The sequence below is a fragment of the Cnephaeus nilssonii genome, assembly GCF_951640355.1.
Source record: "Cnephaeus nilssonii genome assembly, chromosome: 5".
NCBI classification, from domain to species: domain Eukaryota; kingdom Metazoa; phylum Chordata; class Mammalia; order Chiroptera; family Vespertilionidae; genus Cnephaeus; species Cnephaeus nilssonii.
This window is the reverse complement of record NC_137076.1, coordinates 71,249,324-71,266,683: the sequence shown is the minus strand read 5'-3', so window position 1 is coordinate 71,266,683 and position 17,360 is coordinate 71,249,324. Positions and strand designations below refer to the sequence as shown.

Here is a 17,360-nt window from a genome sequence, read left to right as displayed (position 1 = left end):
GCATTCCACTAGACTTCCATGAGGGCTGGGATTTTTGTTAGCTATGGTCACTACTGAATCCCCAGCATCTAGAACAGTACTTAGCATATAGGAGGTGATCAGGGGAAAGGCATCTTCAACAGAGGGAACAGGAAATGCAAATCAGGGAAGGTCCCCGGAAAGGATAAGGAATGTAAGCAGTTTGGAATGGCTGGAGAGTGGTGGGCAAGTTTGGTTGAGGTCGGAACTCAAAAGGCTTTTAACTCTCAGCTAAGAAACATGACCTTTTTCCAGAAGGCAATGGGGTGGTTTTAAGCATGGGAGTGGCCAATGTGGGTTTCTCTCGCTGTGGTGAAGAGAAGAGACTGGAGCCAGGTAACAGGTAGGGAGATTGAATAGGAAGTCACTAGGACCAGATGCGGGAGGGCAAGGCCTGGGCCAGGGAAATCTCCACAGGAAAGGGGATCAGAAGTCCCACAGGAAGACTGGACATCAGTAACTGATCCCCTTTGGGAAGGCAGAGAGAGAGACGTTGAGAATAGTATTCTGTGGAGTGGAGGTACCACACATACCCATGGAGTGGAGAAAAGTAGGTAAGGGCTCAGGGGTGGGAAATCCCAGGGTTGCCTGGGGTCCCTGAGGTGAGTATGTGGTCAGAGTTAAAACTGGCATCCATGATGAAGAGGGAGGGAGAGGTGTTTTAGTAGCAGGAGAGGATGACCTTAGGAAGGGGTCCCAGGCAGAGCCTGTGGTTGGGCCTTTGGGGGAAGGAAGATGAACTGTTGGCACTTGGGCTGATGGTGGCCCAGGCCCAACTCCTGGCACCCCAGGCACAAATATTCACAGCTTAGCATATCTCTAACTTGATGTGAACCCTTGGGCAACTCACATCTCTCAGAGTCTCAGTTCCATGATCACTACAATGGGAATAATGAAAACCACTCACAAAGAGGTTGTGAGGATCAAATGAGGTCAGGATGGGAGAAAACCCTGCAAATTGTAAAGCCCCCTCTGAAACCCAGGCCCAGATCCACGGCCCAGCAGACAGGCAGGCAATGTCCACTCACATCACACACTCCACACCCCCTCAGAGGCACATTTACATTCCTTATTAAACCCACCACGGGCAATGCTCCAGGCCTCCCCAATAAAAGCCCCATATACACATCAAGTCTGAATGAATCCCTCTGTCTGGGTGGCCTGGATCAAGGTGTCTGGAAGGAGATAAGAGTCAGGGGTGATTTAACTAGGGCAGTGGTCAGCAAACTGCGGCTCGCTGAGCTGCGGTTTGCTGCTCTGTTGACTAATGAGTTTGCCGACCACTGAACTAGGGTAATGCTAGCTGCTATAACAAATAGACCCTAATGTGTGTAATGGCTCGCAGTTTATTTCTCGCTCATATGTAATGAAAGGGCAGAGCAGGACAGCACAAAATGTACTGTACCCTCCATCCTGTGTAACTATGTATATGACTCCTTTTTCTTAGAAAACCGCGAGAATGTAACAGTTGCATAAACCTGCCAATAGGAATGTAGAGAAGTAGACTCAGTCCAAATTAGGCAAGCTGCACAGTACCCCTCGTGTAACCAGACCCCTGACCCTGCTCCCTGACCAATTAACAGGGCCACGAACGTTCCCCCCGCCCACTGCCAGTCCAAGACTGCTGTTTCTGGTTGATGAGTGGCTTGCCTTTGGGCACTAATGCAGAGACCCAGGTTTCTTCCTTCTTGTGTCTCCACAATCCCCTGGAACCTCATCATCTTCCATATCCAGCCAACTAAAGGGAAAAGAGAATGTGGAGAGCATATACTACTTCAAAGCCTTGGTCCAGAAACAGCACACATCATTCCACTCATATTCAATTGGTGGGAGCTAGTCACGTGGCCATACCTTACAGAAAGGGAGCCTGGGAAATTAAAGTTTAGCCATGTTTCCAGGAAGTAAAGAACGTGAATTTGTGGTAAAGAAAGACTTAGTTTCTGCCACCGAAGGTTTCAGGTCACACGTCTAGAAAGGGGCAGGGTGTAGAGGGTAGAATATGAAAAAAAGGGGTGTCACCTTTTCCTTTAGAGAGGGGGGCCCAAACTGGAGTAATGGATAAATTAAGGGCTCTAAGTCCATACTTAAAGTAGTGGGTACATGCATGTTTAAGAAAGAGGCAAACTGAGGATTCTGGCTAAAGGGTCCAAGTTCATCTGGAACTGGGCCAGGCTGAGAGGGCAGGGTGGCACTCTTCAGTTGACAGGGCTCTACTGAGGTGGGGGGGATTTGTATGTGAGCAAGGTAAGTGTGAATGCACGTGTGTCTTTGAGTCCAGATTCACCTGATCCATGTCCCTGCCCAGATGGGCGAGCGTGGGCTTACACATGCCTATGTGCAGGTGACATGTACCTGTCCACAGGACTGTGCATACATATGACTGAACACCAGGTGGTCCTTATGAGGGAGAGCCTGTGTGTTTATAGACAGGCACACCTGAATGATCTGTATGTGCATGACCATGCATGCAAGGTGTCCATCTGTCTGCACAATTAGGCACCTGCCTGAGAAGTGTCTGGGCACAGCTGCCTGGAGGAGGTGTGCTGAATGTGCACAAGCCCAGCACACAGCGGGTGTGAGGTAAGTGTGTGCTGAGTAAAGTCTACGTGTGGATACACGGCGCACATGTACACAAGCCCATGGAAGCCCCTGCCAGGGTGTCCAGAGTTGCCTAGGTGTGTGAGCCTGCACTTCCGTGTGCCCAGGCATGACCTTGGAGCTCCCTGGGCAGGTCAGACCAGGCTGAACTCCTCCCTGGGCACACAGAAGCCTCTGCGTGTGTTGGTGCCTGTGTGGGGCGCTGCAAGGTTGTGTTGGTGGCATGTGTGTGCACGTAAATGTGTGTGTGTGTGCGTGTGTGTGTGTGTGTGTGTGTGTAGGAAGAGGCTGTTCGCTCTCTTAGACCTTGCTTTTTTTCTGTGGTTCCGTTTCTATAGAGACACTTCCTGTGGCAGAGAAAAGAGGTAGTGAGCTGGTCTTTCAGGATGTGAGGGCCCACAGGAGCGGAGCTGGGCTCTCTCCGCCGCCTGCCTGCCGCCCTGCAAGCTCTGCCTGCGGCGCTGCCCACAGTCCCCATGGTGGGTACCCCCCGAGGCGGGGACCGGTGAACAGCAGAGGCATGCCAGGGAAGCCCAAGCACCTGGGCGTCCCCAACGGGCGCATGGTGAGTGTAGGCTCCAGGCCAGGCTCTTGGGGAGGGGCGGGCACACCCAGGGTGGAGCCCAGGAGCTCACCAGGCAGGGCTGGGCAAGAAGAGCCTGCAGGCTGCTTGTGGGTGGGAAAAGTTGGGTACAGATAGCAGGTGGTGGGACCTGGTGCCCTCACCCCAGCACCTTCCAGATTGGCCTGCTGGGGACCTGGTCACAGGCTCTGGGTCCAGCCCCTACTGCTCCCTCTCCTGCTGCTTTGGCACCATCTGGAGCTGCCTGCTTCCCAAGGTAGCAGGGACACTTGGCATGCCCCTTGGCCCCTGCACACCCCATGGTGGCCCAAGCCCCCACACCTCATTTAGCCTCAGCCCTCCCCTCCTCACCCCATGTTCTGATGCCAAAGGTCAAGTAAGGGGCAGCCTGCACTGGGTCACTGCCCTGCAGCTGGACCTATTCCAGAGGCTTCCTGCCAGCACTGGCAGTCCTTGGGTAGCCTGGGAAGGGTGCAGCTTGTCTGTTCTGTTCCGGGGCTACCAGGAAGGGTAGAGGTAGCTGGGCTGTAGGATGCCCTGGCTGTTGCTGCTGCCCCACCCCCTAAACCCTCTCCCTGGCTGCTTGGCCTCTGGGTCAGAGCTGCCCTTGAAGGTGCAGCTTCTATATTCCTGCAGCAGGTGGGGCAGACTGTGCTGGGCCTCCCTTCTCTCCTAGAATACCAGCCCACTTGGCAGATTCCTCGTCCCTCCTAACAACTCCAGAAAGGCCAGCCTGTGGCCTAGCCCCTCACCAGGCCTCAGCCTAGTATTACGGAACAAAGCCGCTGGGTCTGGAAACCTGGGCTCCATTCTGCCTTACTAGGAGGTCCCCTCTGACCCTCCGTTTCTTCATCTGTAAAATGAGAATAGAACAGATATCAAAGGCTTGTTGAGATGATTAAGTGGAAGGAGACTATGAGGCCCCGGACCCATTATGAGGGCTCCATAAATGTCAGCCCAATCCCACCCCTTCATTATCAGCCCCTCGTCAAGGATCCCCGGCCTCATCAGGAAACTGAGCCGCCCCCAAACACACTGCTGCCTCCTAATTCTCAAGATCTGTTTCCATCTCTCCTTCCTCCAGCATCTGTTTATTGCCCAGCCCCAGGCTAGCTGTGGAGGAGAGAGGCAGATCCCTCCAAGTTAGCCTAGTCGTCCACCTCACTGCTTCTACCCTCAAGCTTAATGGAAGTTCAAGAACCCAGGGGCCTCGCACTCCTACCCTGGAGGCATGACACTTGGGTGTCCAGGCCAAGGGGGACCGTGCCCACCCCCATGCCCACCCCAGACGGCAGCTGCAGAGCCCGGAGACAGACTTTACCTCTACCCTTCCCTCATCACGATGTCTGCTCTGCCCAAAGTCATCGAGAGCAAGGAGGGCACCCACGCTATGCGCCCCGCCTCAACAAGCCCACAGGCTTTCCTCTCAGCAACTGGCACACAGGTTTCTCTTTGCCCTTCCTGGGCCCGTTCTGAATGTTCTGTGCCGCCTCGGGCGTCCCGAGGGCCACACATTGCCCACTTGCGGGTCATCGAGAGCTTTCTGAGGCCATGTTCAGCTAAAACAGGGAGAGACAGACATGTATTGGCATCTGCAGCAGGGATGAGCATAGAGAGGCACCTGTGAGCTAGGTATCTGGCTCCTTCCATGAATTACCTCCAGATAGAGGCTCAGAGGAATAAATGACTTCCTGAGGGCAGCTGGCCGATAGAAGGGCCTGCATTTGAACCCGGCTAGTCTGACTCAATGCCGGGGCTCCTTTGCCTCCCCAAACTGCTTGGCTCTGTCCTCCCCCTCCTTCCCCAGCTGCCACCCCACCCGCCATCATTCCCTGCAGAGGCGATTTTATCCGTCAGCCTTGTCTTTCTGCCACTCAGCATGTCAGGCAATTGCCAGGGAAACCTGTCACTGAGAGATGACTCTCAGCCCCCTTCCCAGAGATGTCTTCACACGGCTCCAACCGCCACTTCGTCTGTTCTCTCCTTCATTCACCCTCCTTAGGGCCTGCTCCGTGCCACCTCTGCCCCAGGCACTCCTGCCCCGGGCCCATCAGCCTGTCCCCTGCCCTCAAGCAGCTCCCAGTCTGGCAAGACACCAAAGACATGAGCACAAACACCAGAATACAATTCAGGTTTGGGGAAGAGCACTGGTCAGGGATGGAGAAGGCTAGAGGGGGGCCTGGGGAGGGAGAGCTAACCTCTTCCCTCCCGTGGTGCACTGTGGCATGGAAGGCATCCTAAAAGGATGCGCCCGCGGGCGGAGGGCGTGGCCTGGAGAAAGGTCCAGATGTGGGAAACCCTGGGGAGGGGTGGTTATTGTGTCTGTCAGTCTCCAGAGGCCTGGTTAACCGTCCCCACCCTACAAGGAGACCTGCAAGGCACAGCCCACTCTCCCTCTGGACCATCCATCTCAGGGCCAGGCCCTGAGTGACAGGTGGCCTTACCGAGGGGCCAAGTCTGGGGCCAGCTCCACAGGGCTGCCTCAGACTGAAGGGGCCAGGCTCCTAGGGTTCTCTGTGGGTATCTCTGGGCCTCTGTTTCCTCAAGTTAGAATGAAATGAGATGATGGTACAGAGTGCCCAGCACAGAAGACACTCAGTAAATTGACCCTCCCTTTGAGGTCTGACCTCTCCAGGGGTCAGGGTTCATGAGGAGCCACTAGGCTCTATACCCCCAACTGACCTTGCCTACCTGTGGCCCAAGGGCTGAGGCCCTGGGCCTCCCAGCTCCCCTGGGATGTCTCCTTTCCAGCCTGGGAGGCAACTTAGTGGAGGGGAGACCTCAGACTCCAGAGTCAGGCACACGTGGGTTCCCATTTCAGCTCGGCCACCTTGCAGCCATGTGACTTCTTGGGGCCTAGGTTTCCTCCCCTGTGAGATGGGAGCAATAATCGCTGCCGCAGAGGATCAGGATGTGAGGATGGCGTGAGAGCAAGGACACGGACTGTCAGAGAGTGCCTGTCACACATGGGAGCTCAGGAAATGGGGCCACCCTCACCTCAGTGTTCTCAGAGTCCAGCGCCTCCCCCAGGGTCCATTTCCTAAGAAAAAGTGTGGCAGACGGAGGCCCGACCATGGGTTGGGGATGCCACTGGCCACCACACCCTTCCTCATCCTCTCTTCCCCTTTTCTCCCCATTCACTCACCACTTCTCCTCAGGCAGGCCGGGTGGGGCCAGGCCAGCCCTGCTCAGCGCCATTTCCCCAGGCCTGGGAGCCTAGGCAGGTAGGAGCCGGGGCATCAGCATGTCAGCGGAGCCCTGACCACCACAGGCCGGCAGCTTTCACATACGGGCCTCGTTTGCCCTTCCCAGCAGCCCCAGCAGGTTGGGAATGCTGAGCCACATGCTACCCAGGGGGAAACTGAGGCCCAGAGAAGGGAAGTTACTTGCCCCAGAATAGTGGAACTGGAACTGGACTCCATCTCCACCCCCTCTCACCTCTGCATCTCCATCCCTATCCTGCCTCGACCTCAACCACAAAGATCAACAACCAGTAGGGCAAGAGGGGTTCAGGAAGGTGAACTGCAGGCTTCAGAGATGGGGTGTTCATAGTGGAGCATCCCTGGTGGGGGAGGGGGTGCTGGGGCCACCTGGGGGGAGCAGAGGAGGGCTACTTGGAAGCACTGGGGCAAGGAAGGGTCTTCGTGGAATGGGGTTCAGGTTGGTTCCCTCCTATAACCCAGGCCTGCGCCCTGGATGCTACCAGACTGATAAGGGAGAGAGGCCCAGAAATGGGTGGGTAGAAGCTGGGTGGGCAGGGGGGTTCGGGCAGCTGGTATTTGGGGAAGACTGATGTCAGTGGGCAGAGACTGGAGAGCTGTTGGGTAGGGGAGCAGGAGAAGATACCAGGCAGGGGAAAGAGCAAAGCGGGAAGCAGGGGTCTGTAGGGGTGAGGGGAAAGGTTTGATAAAGTGCAGGGTGGAGGTGAGGGAGGGGAAAGAGGGAGGCTGAGGGGGTTCATTCGCCAGGCCCGGCAGGGCTTCAGCTGTAACTCAGCACCTGCTCGGCCTCCCAGGGCAGGGAGTGTGGCCTGCGGAGGATCTGGGAGCTGGCTCCACCTAAAGACACAGAAAACCAATTCAACTCAATGCAAAGAAGCAAACAAAACAGGAGTGAGGGCTGGCTCTGGTGTGGGAACCATGGCCCTCTCTGAGGCCCTGGCCTGGCCCCTGCAATCATGGGGGCTCTGCCCAGGTTGGAGGGCAGGCCAGAGGAGGCCAGTGGGTACCGGAGGAGGCAGGACCACATGGCACCCCTGGAGGGGTGGGGGAGTCAGGATGGTGCCCAGAGACCTGCGGGGAGGGCTCTGACAGTGGCGATGAGGCTGGGAACAGCTGCAGAGCAGCCTGGGCAGGCAGGTGCCAGGAAGGGAAGGAGCAGGCTGGAAGGGACGTGTCATCCGCACACATCCCAGCAGCTCGGACTTTCTCCTGCAGCTGCGGGAGATGACTCAGATGAAGCCGTTAGATGGGACAGAGCAGCGGCAGGAGGGTGAGGGCTGGGCGGGGTGCGCTGGGAACCGATTCCAGGCCCAGCCATGCCCTGCGGAAACTTTCCCTCCTCCGCAATATCTGATCCTAGTGCTCCTGGTGGGAAGGAGGCTCCGGGAGGAGACCACGGTTATGAAACCAGAAAAGGGCAGGGCTGGGATTTGAATCAGTGCTCTCTCCTCTGTGGCAGGGCTCACAAACTTGAAAGTGGGAGCAGGGTCAGACACCAAGACTAATACAACAACAACAATAATGTTGTTGTCAATATTATTTATACATGCCAGATAGTGTCCTGCATTCTTTGTATATATTTAGCTTATTTAATCACAGCAACCCTTCGAAGTCAGGACCTTTATGTGCTCCATTTGTATAGAAGAAGAAACTGAGGCACAGAGAGGTGAGGTACCCTGTCCAAGTCACACAGCACAGATTTAAACTCACACAGTCTGGGGCAGCACCTGCTTCCATAAGCAACATAAACACATCAAACTGGCCCCAGGGACCCGAGGAGAGCCTGAGCTCCTTCTTTTATTAACTGATTTCAGAGAGGGAGAGGGAGAGGAAGATAGAAACATCGATGATGAGAATCATTGGTAGGCTGCCTCCTGCATGCGCCCTATTGGGGACTGAGCATGCAACCTGGGCATGTGCCCTTGACTGGACTCGAAACCAGGACCCTTCAGTCCGCAGCCTGACACTCTATCCACTGAGCCAAATGGGTTGTGTGTGTTTTTGACACTGGCTGCTGCTCAGTGCCAGCCAAGGTTGCCATGCTGGAAGGACTCAGGGTAGCTGGGGCATTACAGTCTTAAACGGGAGATCGACAGCTGGGGTTTTCTGTAAAACTCCTGATTTTTAAAAATATTTTTATTGATTTTGGAGAGGGAGAGGGGGAGAGAGAGAGACATTAATTGACTGCCTCCTGCATGCTCCCTATAGGGGATAGAGCCCCAAACCCAGGCATGTGTCCTGACCAGGAATTGAACTGGCAACCTTTTGGTGCACAGGAGGACGCCCAACCAACTGAGCCACCTTGGCCAGGGCAAAACTCCTGATTTTTAAATGTGGGAAACCACTTCAAACTTAAAAGAAAAGGAAAAAACATTTTGAGGACTAAGATATCAGTAATGTCCTATATGTGCAGGCCAGTCTGTGACCTGAGGGCCCCAGGTGCCAGGGGGCGCAGAGAGGGAGACTGCAGCCAGAGAGGGAGGCGGGGGGGGGGGGGGGAGGCTTCCTGGGGGAGGGGTCTTTGCAGACTTGTTTCCAGGGGGGATGGGAAGAAGGCACAGGCGGTGGAAGCTCCCGTTTCAGGGCCTCGTGAAAATGTAGGAGGTGAGAGGGTGGGGGAAATTGGGGATGACTCAAGCCCTGATGTTGGGAGCTCAGGTGATGAGAAGAAAGGCAGGATGCAGGGAAACTGGTTGGGTGCCCTGCTGTGCTGGTGGCAGAGGTGGCTTCCATTTGGGACCGGATGAATTTGAAGCGCGTGTGGGACATTGGGCGGAGATGTTAGCAGGAAGTTGGCTATGTGTGTTTGGAGCTGGGGATATGTGGGTGGAAGAAAGGGCCCAGGACAGAGTAAGGGAGGGGTAGCGGCCACGTTTCATGGGTAGGAGATGATGAGGAAGCTGGAGGAGCTGCTAGGAAGGTAGGAAGACCAAGCAAGAGACATTTTGAAAGGAGGGTTTTCCTGTTCCACTAATGATTGGGATTCCCAGAGAAGTTGGAGTTGTGTGTGGAGGGAAGGAGGGGGATGGAGTGGGTCTCTACAGCACTGCTATTCACAGTGGGGTCCATGGGCCAGCAGTGTCCGCATCACCCAGGAGCTTGCTAGCAATGGCCCCATCCTGGACCTACTGAACTTGAATCACTGGAGGTGGAGCCCTCCCGGTCTTTCTAAAGCACACTGAAGTTTGAGGACCACTGCTCTGTTCTATACAATAGCTTCCCGTGCCCTGCCCAAGGTGGGAGGGACACAAGGGAGACCCTGGCCCCCAAAAGGAAACAGCTGCTACAAAGAAATCCTCAGCTTTAGAGGCACCTCTCCTTCCTCAAAGACAACATTGACTTAGCACTTACAGCATGCTGGCCACTGTTCCCCAGGCTGCAAATACCTTAAACTGATTTGATCCTCACAACAGCCCCAGGAAGTAAGTTACTATTATTATCATCATCCCCTAATAGCAGATGGAGACAAACAAGTAACTTGCCCAAAGGCATACCGGGACTCAAAGTCTACCCACCATGCTATACACCTGGGCTTACCCAGCAGGCGCCGGCGGGAGCCAGGGGCACCGGGAGGACCCCAGCACACAGGGAAGGGACACGTGATGGAGGGGACCTGGGGACCGCCTAAGCAAAGCCTTGACAAGCAGTGGGCTGGCTGGGAATGCCCAGCACGGTCCTCCCGGCAGAAGAGAACACAGCTCCAGTCTGGGGACTGGTCCCAGGACTGTTCTTTGAGAATCCATCCTGGGCTGCACTCTGATTTTCTACCTCGGATCTCTTGTAGGTTTTGGCTGTCTCCGATGGAGGTAAGTGACAGGGCACGCGGAGGAAACCTGGCTGGGGGTGGGGTGGGGTGTGTGTGAAAATGGGGTGGGATACCCCTGCCACTTGCTATCTTTTCCGGGGAAAGTATCTGCAGATGGGGTCGGGCCAAGGGGAAGGCTGCAAAGCTCACACCCACTTGTCTATCCCCCTGCAGAGCTGAGCAGCACGGTGGGACCCCAGGAGCACAGCGAGGGCCGAGGCAGCTCCCTCAGCATCCACAGCCTCCCCAGCGGCCCCAGCAGCCCCTTCCCCACGGAGGAGCAGCCTGTGGCCAGCTGGGGCCTGTCCTTCGAGCGGCTGTTGCAGGACCCGCTGGGCCTGGCTTACTTCACCGTAATCGCTGGGGCGGGATAGGGAGGGTGGATGGCAAGTGGGGCTGGGAGCACGGACAGCGCTTCAGGCTGGCCAGTGGGACGCCTCTGTCCGCTGCCTCTTCCCCGGCTTTGCTTTGGCCCCTTTTCCTCCTCTCCCAGCCCGGCACTTGGCTTCTCTCGGTCCTTGTCTCCGCCTCTCCTTTTCTCTGGGCTCTGAATCTGGCCCCATCTGTTTGTCTGGCACTGTCGGGCTGGCTTGGCCTCTTAGCCCTGAGTCTCTATCCCAAGCTCTTTGACCAACCACCTCCCCTGACTGGGTCTCTGACCCTTCGCTACCCGCCCCAGGAGTTCCTGAAGAAGGAGTTCAGTGCCGAGAACCTGACTTTCTGGAAGGCCTGCGAGCGCTTCCAGCAGATCCCTGCCAGCGACACCCAGCAGGTGGGGGGAAGGGGGAGCTGAGGCAGAGAGGTGGGACCAGGGCCTGGGCGGCGCCCCTGACCTTTCCCTGCCCCGCCTGCCCCAGCTAGCTCAGGAGGCCCGCAACATCTACCAGGAGTTCCTGTCCAGCCAGGCGACGAGCCCCGTGAACATCGACCGGCAGGCCTGGGTCGGTGAGGAGGTGCTGGCTGAGCCGCGACCGGACATGTTCCGGGCGCAGCAGCTTCAGGTGAGAGGGCGTGGCCTCGGAAGGGACCACAGTGCAGAAGAGGCGGGGCCAGATCCAGGGGCGGAGCCTGAACGGCGGAGGGTAGGCCGTGGTGGGCAAACTGCGGCTCGCGAGCCACATGCGGCTCTTTGGCCTCTTGAGTGTGGCTCTTCCACAAAATACCACGGCCTGGGCGAGTCTATTTTGAAGAACTGGCATTAGAAGAAGTTTAAGTTTAAAAATTTGGCTCTCAAAAGAAATTTCAATCGTTGTACTGTTGATATTTGGCTCTGCTGACTAATGAGTTTGCCGACCCCTGGTAGGGGATGAGGGGTGGGGAGGGGAAATTTGGGTGTGGGCTTGGGGACAAGGGCCGGGCGCTGTTCGGAGGTAGGAACCTGAGGCTGTGCTGAAGGAGGGGGCCAGGGGCGGAGCTGAGTTGAGAGGTGAGCGGGGCCAAGGGCAGGGGCGGGGCCTGGGCCTTGGCGGTGGGTGGGAAGGGCTCCGGGAGCCCGGCCTGGGACGCGAGCTCACGGTCGGGGCGCCTGTCGCCGTAGATCTTCAACTTGATGAAGTTCGACAGCTACGCGCGCTTTGTCAAGTCCCCCCTGTACCGCGAGTGCCTCCTGGCGGAGGCCCAGGGGCGCCCCCTACGGGAACCTGGCTCCTTGCGCCTCGGCAGCCCCGACGCCACCAGGAAGGTGCGGACGATGGGCTAGGGGGGCAGGGGGCCCGGTGCAGATCTGCGGGGTGCTCGGGGTCTGCCTGCGGGCTAGGGACCGGCCCGGTGCCAGTGCCTCCCTGTACCTGCAGAAGCCCAAGCTGAAGCCCGGGAACTCGCTGCCGCTGGGTGTGGAGGAGTTGGGGCAGCTGCCGCCGGCTGAGGGCCCTGGGGGCCACCCGCTCCGCAAGTCCTTCCGCAGGGGTGAGAGCTGGCGCTGGCCTCAGAGCACGTGGGGGCGGGAGTTTAGGCAAGCCTTGGGAATGCCCTCTTCCTCCTGCTTGTCCCACCGTCTGTACGTTCGTGAAAACCGAAATAAATGCCGGTCCCGGTGGCCACCACGTTCCCCAGGTGGTTTGGTTCCCAGGCTAGACACCAAAAGTCTGGGGAGCCCCCTCAGGAGCGATGCTTGCAGGAACCCAAACCACGTAAGACCCATGCAAAGGGCCCCAACGGGGTCCTCTGGCAGGGCACAGGCCTCAGCAGCGGGACGCCCTGCTTATGGCTCCCTCTCCCCTAGAACTGTCGGGCACAGCAGCAAATTCGGCCTTGCGACAAGAGGGCCAGGGCTCCCTCAACTCCTCCGCCAGTCTGGACCTGGGCTTCCTTGCCTTCCTCAACAGCAAATCTGAGGTAAGCATCCTGCTGGGGGAGACAAGGTGCGGGCTAGGGCCACTTTGTGTGGCCACCATCATTCCTAGTCACCAGCTCGCTCCCGCAGCCAGCCCCTCCATCTCCTTACTTTCTACCTGTCCTCACCATATTGGGGCCCATGCATAGCATGGGCGCACCTCCTCTTCAGCCAATGTGCATGCCCAGATGTACACAGTATGTGTGTGTGGGTGTTGGGGGGCGGGGAGCAGTGGGTGGACCTGCCTCTGGGTGCCCATGTGCCTAGTTGAGCATACAGTATATGTGTTCCTGTAAGAGGACAGGTGTGCTCTTGGGGGGGGGGGGGGTATGTGTGCATGTGTGTGTCCCAGTGAGCTTACCTGTCTGTGTACCTGTCCGCATGTCCTTGAATGTGTGCACATGGCCTCCTCACCACTCCTGCCCTGAATTAGTGCCATCGGAAGAGCCTTGGGAGCTCAGAAGGTGAGAGTGAAAGCCGGCCGGGGCGGTACTGCTGCGTGTACCTGCCTGATGGCACAGCCTCCTTGGTCCTGGCCCGACCTGGCCTCACCATCCGGGCCATGATGGCAGGCATCTGTGAGAAACGAGGGCTCTCTCTACCTGACATCAAGGTCTACCTGGTGGGCAACGAGCAGGTGCGAACTTGGCCTGGTCCCCAACTCTAACTCCCTTCCTGATCCTGATCCCAGCCCCATTCCTGTCTCTCTGCTCGGCTATGACCTCAACCCCATTGCCATTCCTAATCCCCTGGACCACTAATTCGAATTCCATCCCATATCCTCACCCCCTTCCTAACTCCAGCCCCTACCCACCCTACCCCAGTCTCATGCCCAACTCCAAATCAACTCACAACCAACTCCTCACTTAAACTCAGATATCCACTCTCAACCTCCAAAAATCCTACCCCTGTCCCCCCACCCCCCAGCCCATCCCGCTTTCCAGCTTCACCCATCCTCCTCACTCGGGTGGGTTCTGGGATGTCCAGTGGGGAGAAGGCCTGCTGCTGGAGGAAGGTTTTCCGGCGGCACTCCCAGCTCAGACTGCCCATCCCTGAAATGACCATTTGGGGGAACCCTCTCCTCCTCTGCTACTAGGAGCACCCAACTGCACCTAACGTATGAAAACGTTCCTTTCGGTGCAAACTAGCATAGCTTTAAAGAGGGGTCTAGGGGAAAACTCACTTTAAAGTAAGGCTTCCAGGAAGGGGGGACCTAAAGTAAGACTGCTGCATCCCAGACCGGTCGGGATTTCATTCACCCAGGAGATAAGGCTTCGGGCCCTGCCAGCTGGGTGGGCGGAGGGCCCTGGGCCTAAGCTCTGTCCTCCAGGTCCACTGGCTGGGGGTGAGCCAGACAGGATGTGATCAGGGAGGAGGAGTGGAACCTCCCGGGGGTTTCTGGGGTGAGGTAGGCATTCCTGGTTGGTTGCAGGAAGGCTTCCTGGGGGAGGCAGCAGTTGAGGAGGAGGAGGAGGAGGAGGAGGAGCTGTGGGGGGAGTGAAGGCCTGGAGGTGGGTAAGAAGTTCAGGGCATGTTCAGGGGCTCAGAGCGTGGGAGTGTGAGGGCAGGGGGGGAAGAGCTCTGCTCATTCTCTCCAGCCTCCAGAGCAGCCTCCACAGCCCAGACGGACTTTCACGTCTGCTAAATATAACTCCACCGCCCACACTCCACCTGCCCCGGCAGCACAGCACAGGGCCACGGTGAGGGAGCTGCCGCCCTGCCCTGGGCTGGTACAGGCAGCAGAGCCTCTGGGAGCAGTAATCACTGCAGCTACTGTTTATGGACCTACTGTGTGCCAGGCACTGTGCCAGACACTTCCCATCCTCCAGTCCTCACAGCAGACATGGGGGAAGAGCCCTTTTTGCAGTGAGGACACAGGAAGTGTCCTTAATAGGTGGGGATGGAGAGAAGTGGACAAATGCCCAAAAAGGGACAAGGCCTGGACAGCTGCCCACAGGCGGGTGTGGAAGGAGGAAATGCGGCCACTGGTCTGGGTGGGATTCACATGCCTGAGGGACAGGGGGCAGCTGTCCAGGAGGCAGACCCTGTCCTGGACCAGGAAGAGGCGCCTGTGATCTAGGGCCTAAGCCTGCCTCTTGCCCAAGCAACCCCATTACCATTACCATTTCGTGCCTCCCCCCACTCCCTTCTACCTCCCAGGTTTCCCATAACGCCCTTCCTTTTGCAATCTGTCCAGCATTCTTGCCACCCTTCTCCCTGGCCTTGGCCATACCAGACTCCACCTCCAGCCACGTTTCTAACGCATCCTCATCTGTACCTCTCACCTGCCCATCCGCCCTTCCCTCTAAACTTTAGGGCAGCCCCTAAAGAGGTGTAGGTGGTTCCCTGGGGCAGCGGGGATCACAAGGGGTGCGGGGAGGACTCAGACCCTGCCTGGCGTCTGCAGAAGGCCCTGGTCCTGGATCAGGACTGCACCGTGCTGGCGGACCAGGAAGTGAGGCTGGAAAACAGGATCACCTTCCAGTGAGTGCCCCTCCCGCGAGGCCTGGGTTGGGGTCGGTGTTCAAGCCACTGTTCTTCCCTGCAGGCCCTTCCCCTGGTGCTAACACCTCTCCCGGGGCTAAGTCCCCACCGGCGAGCAGGCTCGTCTCCCGGCTCAGGCTCCGCCTCCTCCCGGGGCGGGCGGGTGTGGGTCGGGAGGAGAGGCGGGGCCGGCGCTCCGCCCTTCCGCAGCCCGAGGGTCCCGTGCAGGCTGGAGTTGGCGGCGCTGCAGCGCGTGGTGCTGATCTCGGCCAAACCCACCAAGCGGCTGCAGGAGGCGCTGCAGCCCATCCTAGCGAAGCACTGCCTGAGCGCACACCAGATCGAGCTGCGCCGGGTGAGCAGCGGGGCTGCGGGGCTGCGGGGCTGCGGGGCTGCGGGGCTGGGGCAGGGGCAGGGCGGCGGGAAGCGGGCTGCCTGTCCTGCGGGCTGCTGACCTGACCCCGCAGCCAGGCGAGAAGCAGCCGCTGGATCTGGGGAAACTAGTGAGCTCGGTGGCGGCCCAGAGACTGGTGTTGGACACTCTCCCAGGTAGGGAATGTTGGCCTCAGGTGTGGTCCCCGGGAGTAAGGGGGCTCCAGGCGGGAGGTGAACACAAAAGGTGGCTCTCTCTGCCACAGGTGTGAAGATTTCCGAAGCTGGCGACACCTATCCCCGCCGAAGCCAGGTGAGCGAGAGGCGGAGTTCCCGCTCTTGCCCACCACACCTCCCCTCCTGGTTGTGGTTCTGACCTCACGTTCCCGCAGCGCACCCCACCTGGAACCCAGGACAAGGGCATCCCTCTCCCTCCACTGCCGCTCAACTCCCTGGCCGAGGCTCCCAGCAGTGTCACTGGGAAGCGACAGACCTGTGACATTGAAGGTACCGTGGGGATGGTGGGAGCTGGGGACCAGTGGAGTTGGGACCATTGAGATGGCATCAGGGGACCAAATGGCATTTGAGCTGGAACAGGAGGTTGGAGGACCAGCAGGGCAGGGCCAGGGGGCCAGAGGGGACAGGGGGCAGGGGGCAGGAGGCTGTGGCCACGGTGTGGGCAGTAGGACTGTGGTGGAATAGTGTGTGCAGGTCCGTGTGGGTGGGCCCTGACTCTGTGGCACCCCCAGGCCTGGTGGAGCTGCTGAACCGGGTACAAAGCAGCGGGGCCCACGACCAGAGGGGCCTTCTGCGCAAAGAGGACCTGGTGCTCCCGGAGTTCCTGCAGCTGCCTGCCCACGGGCCCGGCTCCCAGGAGGCCCCACCACAGACTGAATCACCAGCCCGGCCCAAGAGGGGCCCCTTGGACTCCACTGCCCACTCTGCCCTCTGACAGCTGTCCAACAGTCCAGGCTGGCCGCATGGCACCTGGCGGGCCAAGCATGCCATGGTCCCGCGCTGCATGCCGTGTCTGTGCTGTGAGTGTCCCTGGCCCCTTCCTGCCACGGGCAGGCCCGAAGGAGGAGCCAGGAGGGTTTGGAGAGGGGCTCTGAGTAGCCACACCCCACAGCTACCACCCCTTGGTCCCTCACAGGCTTGCCCCTCCATCCCTTGCAGCCAGGCCACTGGGGGGAGGTGGGGCTCCCCTCCTTTCTTTCTCTACCCTGTGCAGGCATGCCCATCACAGAGGGGCGGTGTTGGCAGTGCCAGCCTCCCCACCCTGTGCCAAGCTTCATCAGGGAACAGGAGGAGGGGCAGGCCCCTCCTCAGGGAGCCAGTATGAGTAAGGCCTGGGGGGGCAGGTGGGCAGCCCCTCCGTCTAGCCACCGGACTCTACTGGGTATACAGATTTTGCATTTGGGTTGGGGCAGCTAGGTTTGTCCTGGATGTATAATATTGTTATATAATAATTATTATTATTCTGCCTTGAGGTGTGTTCCTTGTATACCCTGTACTCCACCCCCCCAAACCACATTGCACCCCCCAAACCACAATGCATCTGTCATCAAGGTCACAGTGCCCGGAGTGACCCCTGACTTCCTGTTATCAGAACTTCTCTTCTTGACTGTACAGCGTATGGGGTAGAGAGAGAGAGAGAGAGAGAGAGAGGATACTCAAGAGGGAGGGAGAGGAAGGGGAAGACCCTCTGGGCAGCTGTGCCTCTGCCAGGCACGATCGTACTATTCCTTGGTTTCTGATCTGACTAGTGTCTAGTCACTTTCTGCTTCTTTATGGGACTGAGGGTCCCTGAAGACATGGCTGTGGTTTCTTTGGATGCATTAAAGGCCTTGTAGAGGACACTGGGCATTGTTGCAGGGGCAGGTCCTGCCCCTTGCCTGCTCTAGCTGGGTGGTCTTCCCTGTCCCAGGCAGCCAGGGAAACCCCACG

At 58.1% G+C, this 17,360-nt stretch overlaps 1 protein-coding gene across 1 annotated transcript; it reads left to right on the top strand.

The window, feature by feature from the left end:
• The first annotated feature begins 2,980 nt into the window (after positions 1-2,980).
• RGS14 (regulator of G protein signaling 14) lies at positions 2,981-16,834 on the top strand. The gene is made up of 15 exons (XM_079772961.1): positions 2,981-3,181; positions 10,205-10,226; positions 10,400-10,578; positions 10,905-10,997; positions 11,083-11,226; positions 11,763-11,906; positions 12,019-12,130; positions 12,447-12,559; positions 12,991-13,194; positions 14,965-15,041; positions 15,270-15,396; positions 15,509-15,590; positions 15,680-15,726; positions 15,806-15,920; positions 16,163-16,834. The coding sequence occupies exons 1-15, from the start codon at positions 3,137-3,139 to the stop codon at positions 16,363-16,365; spliced, it is 1,707 nt and encodes a 568-aa protein (XP_079629087.1). The 5' UTR covers positions 2,981-3,136; the 3' UTR covers positions 16,366-16,834.
• Positions 16,835-17,360: the final 526 nt, after the last annotated feature.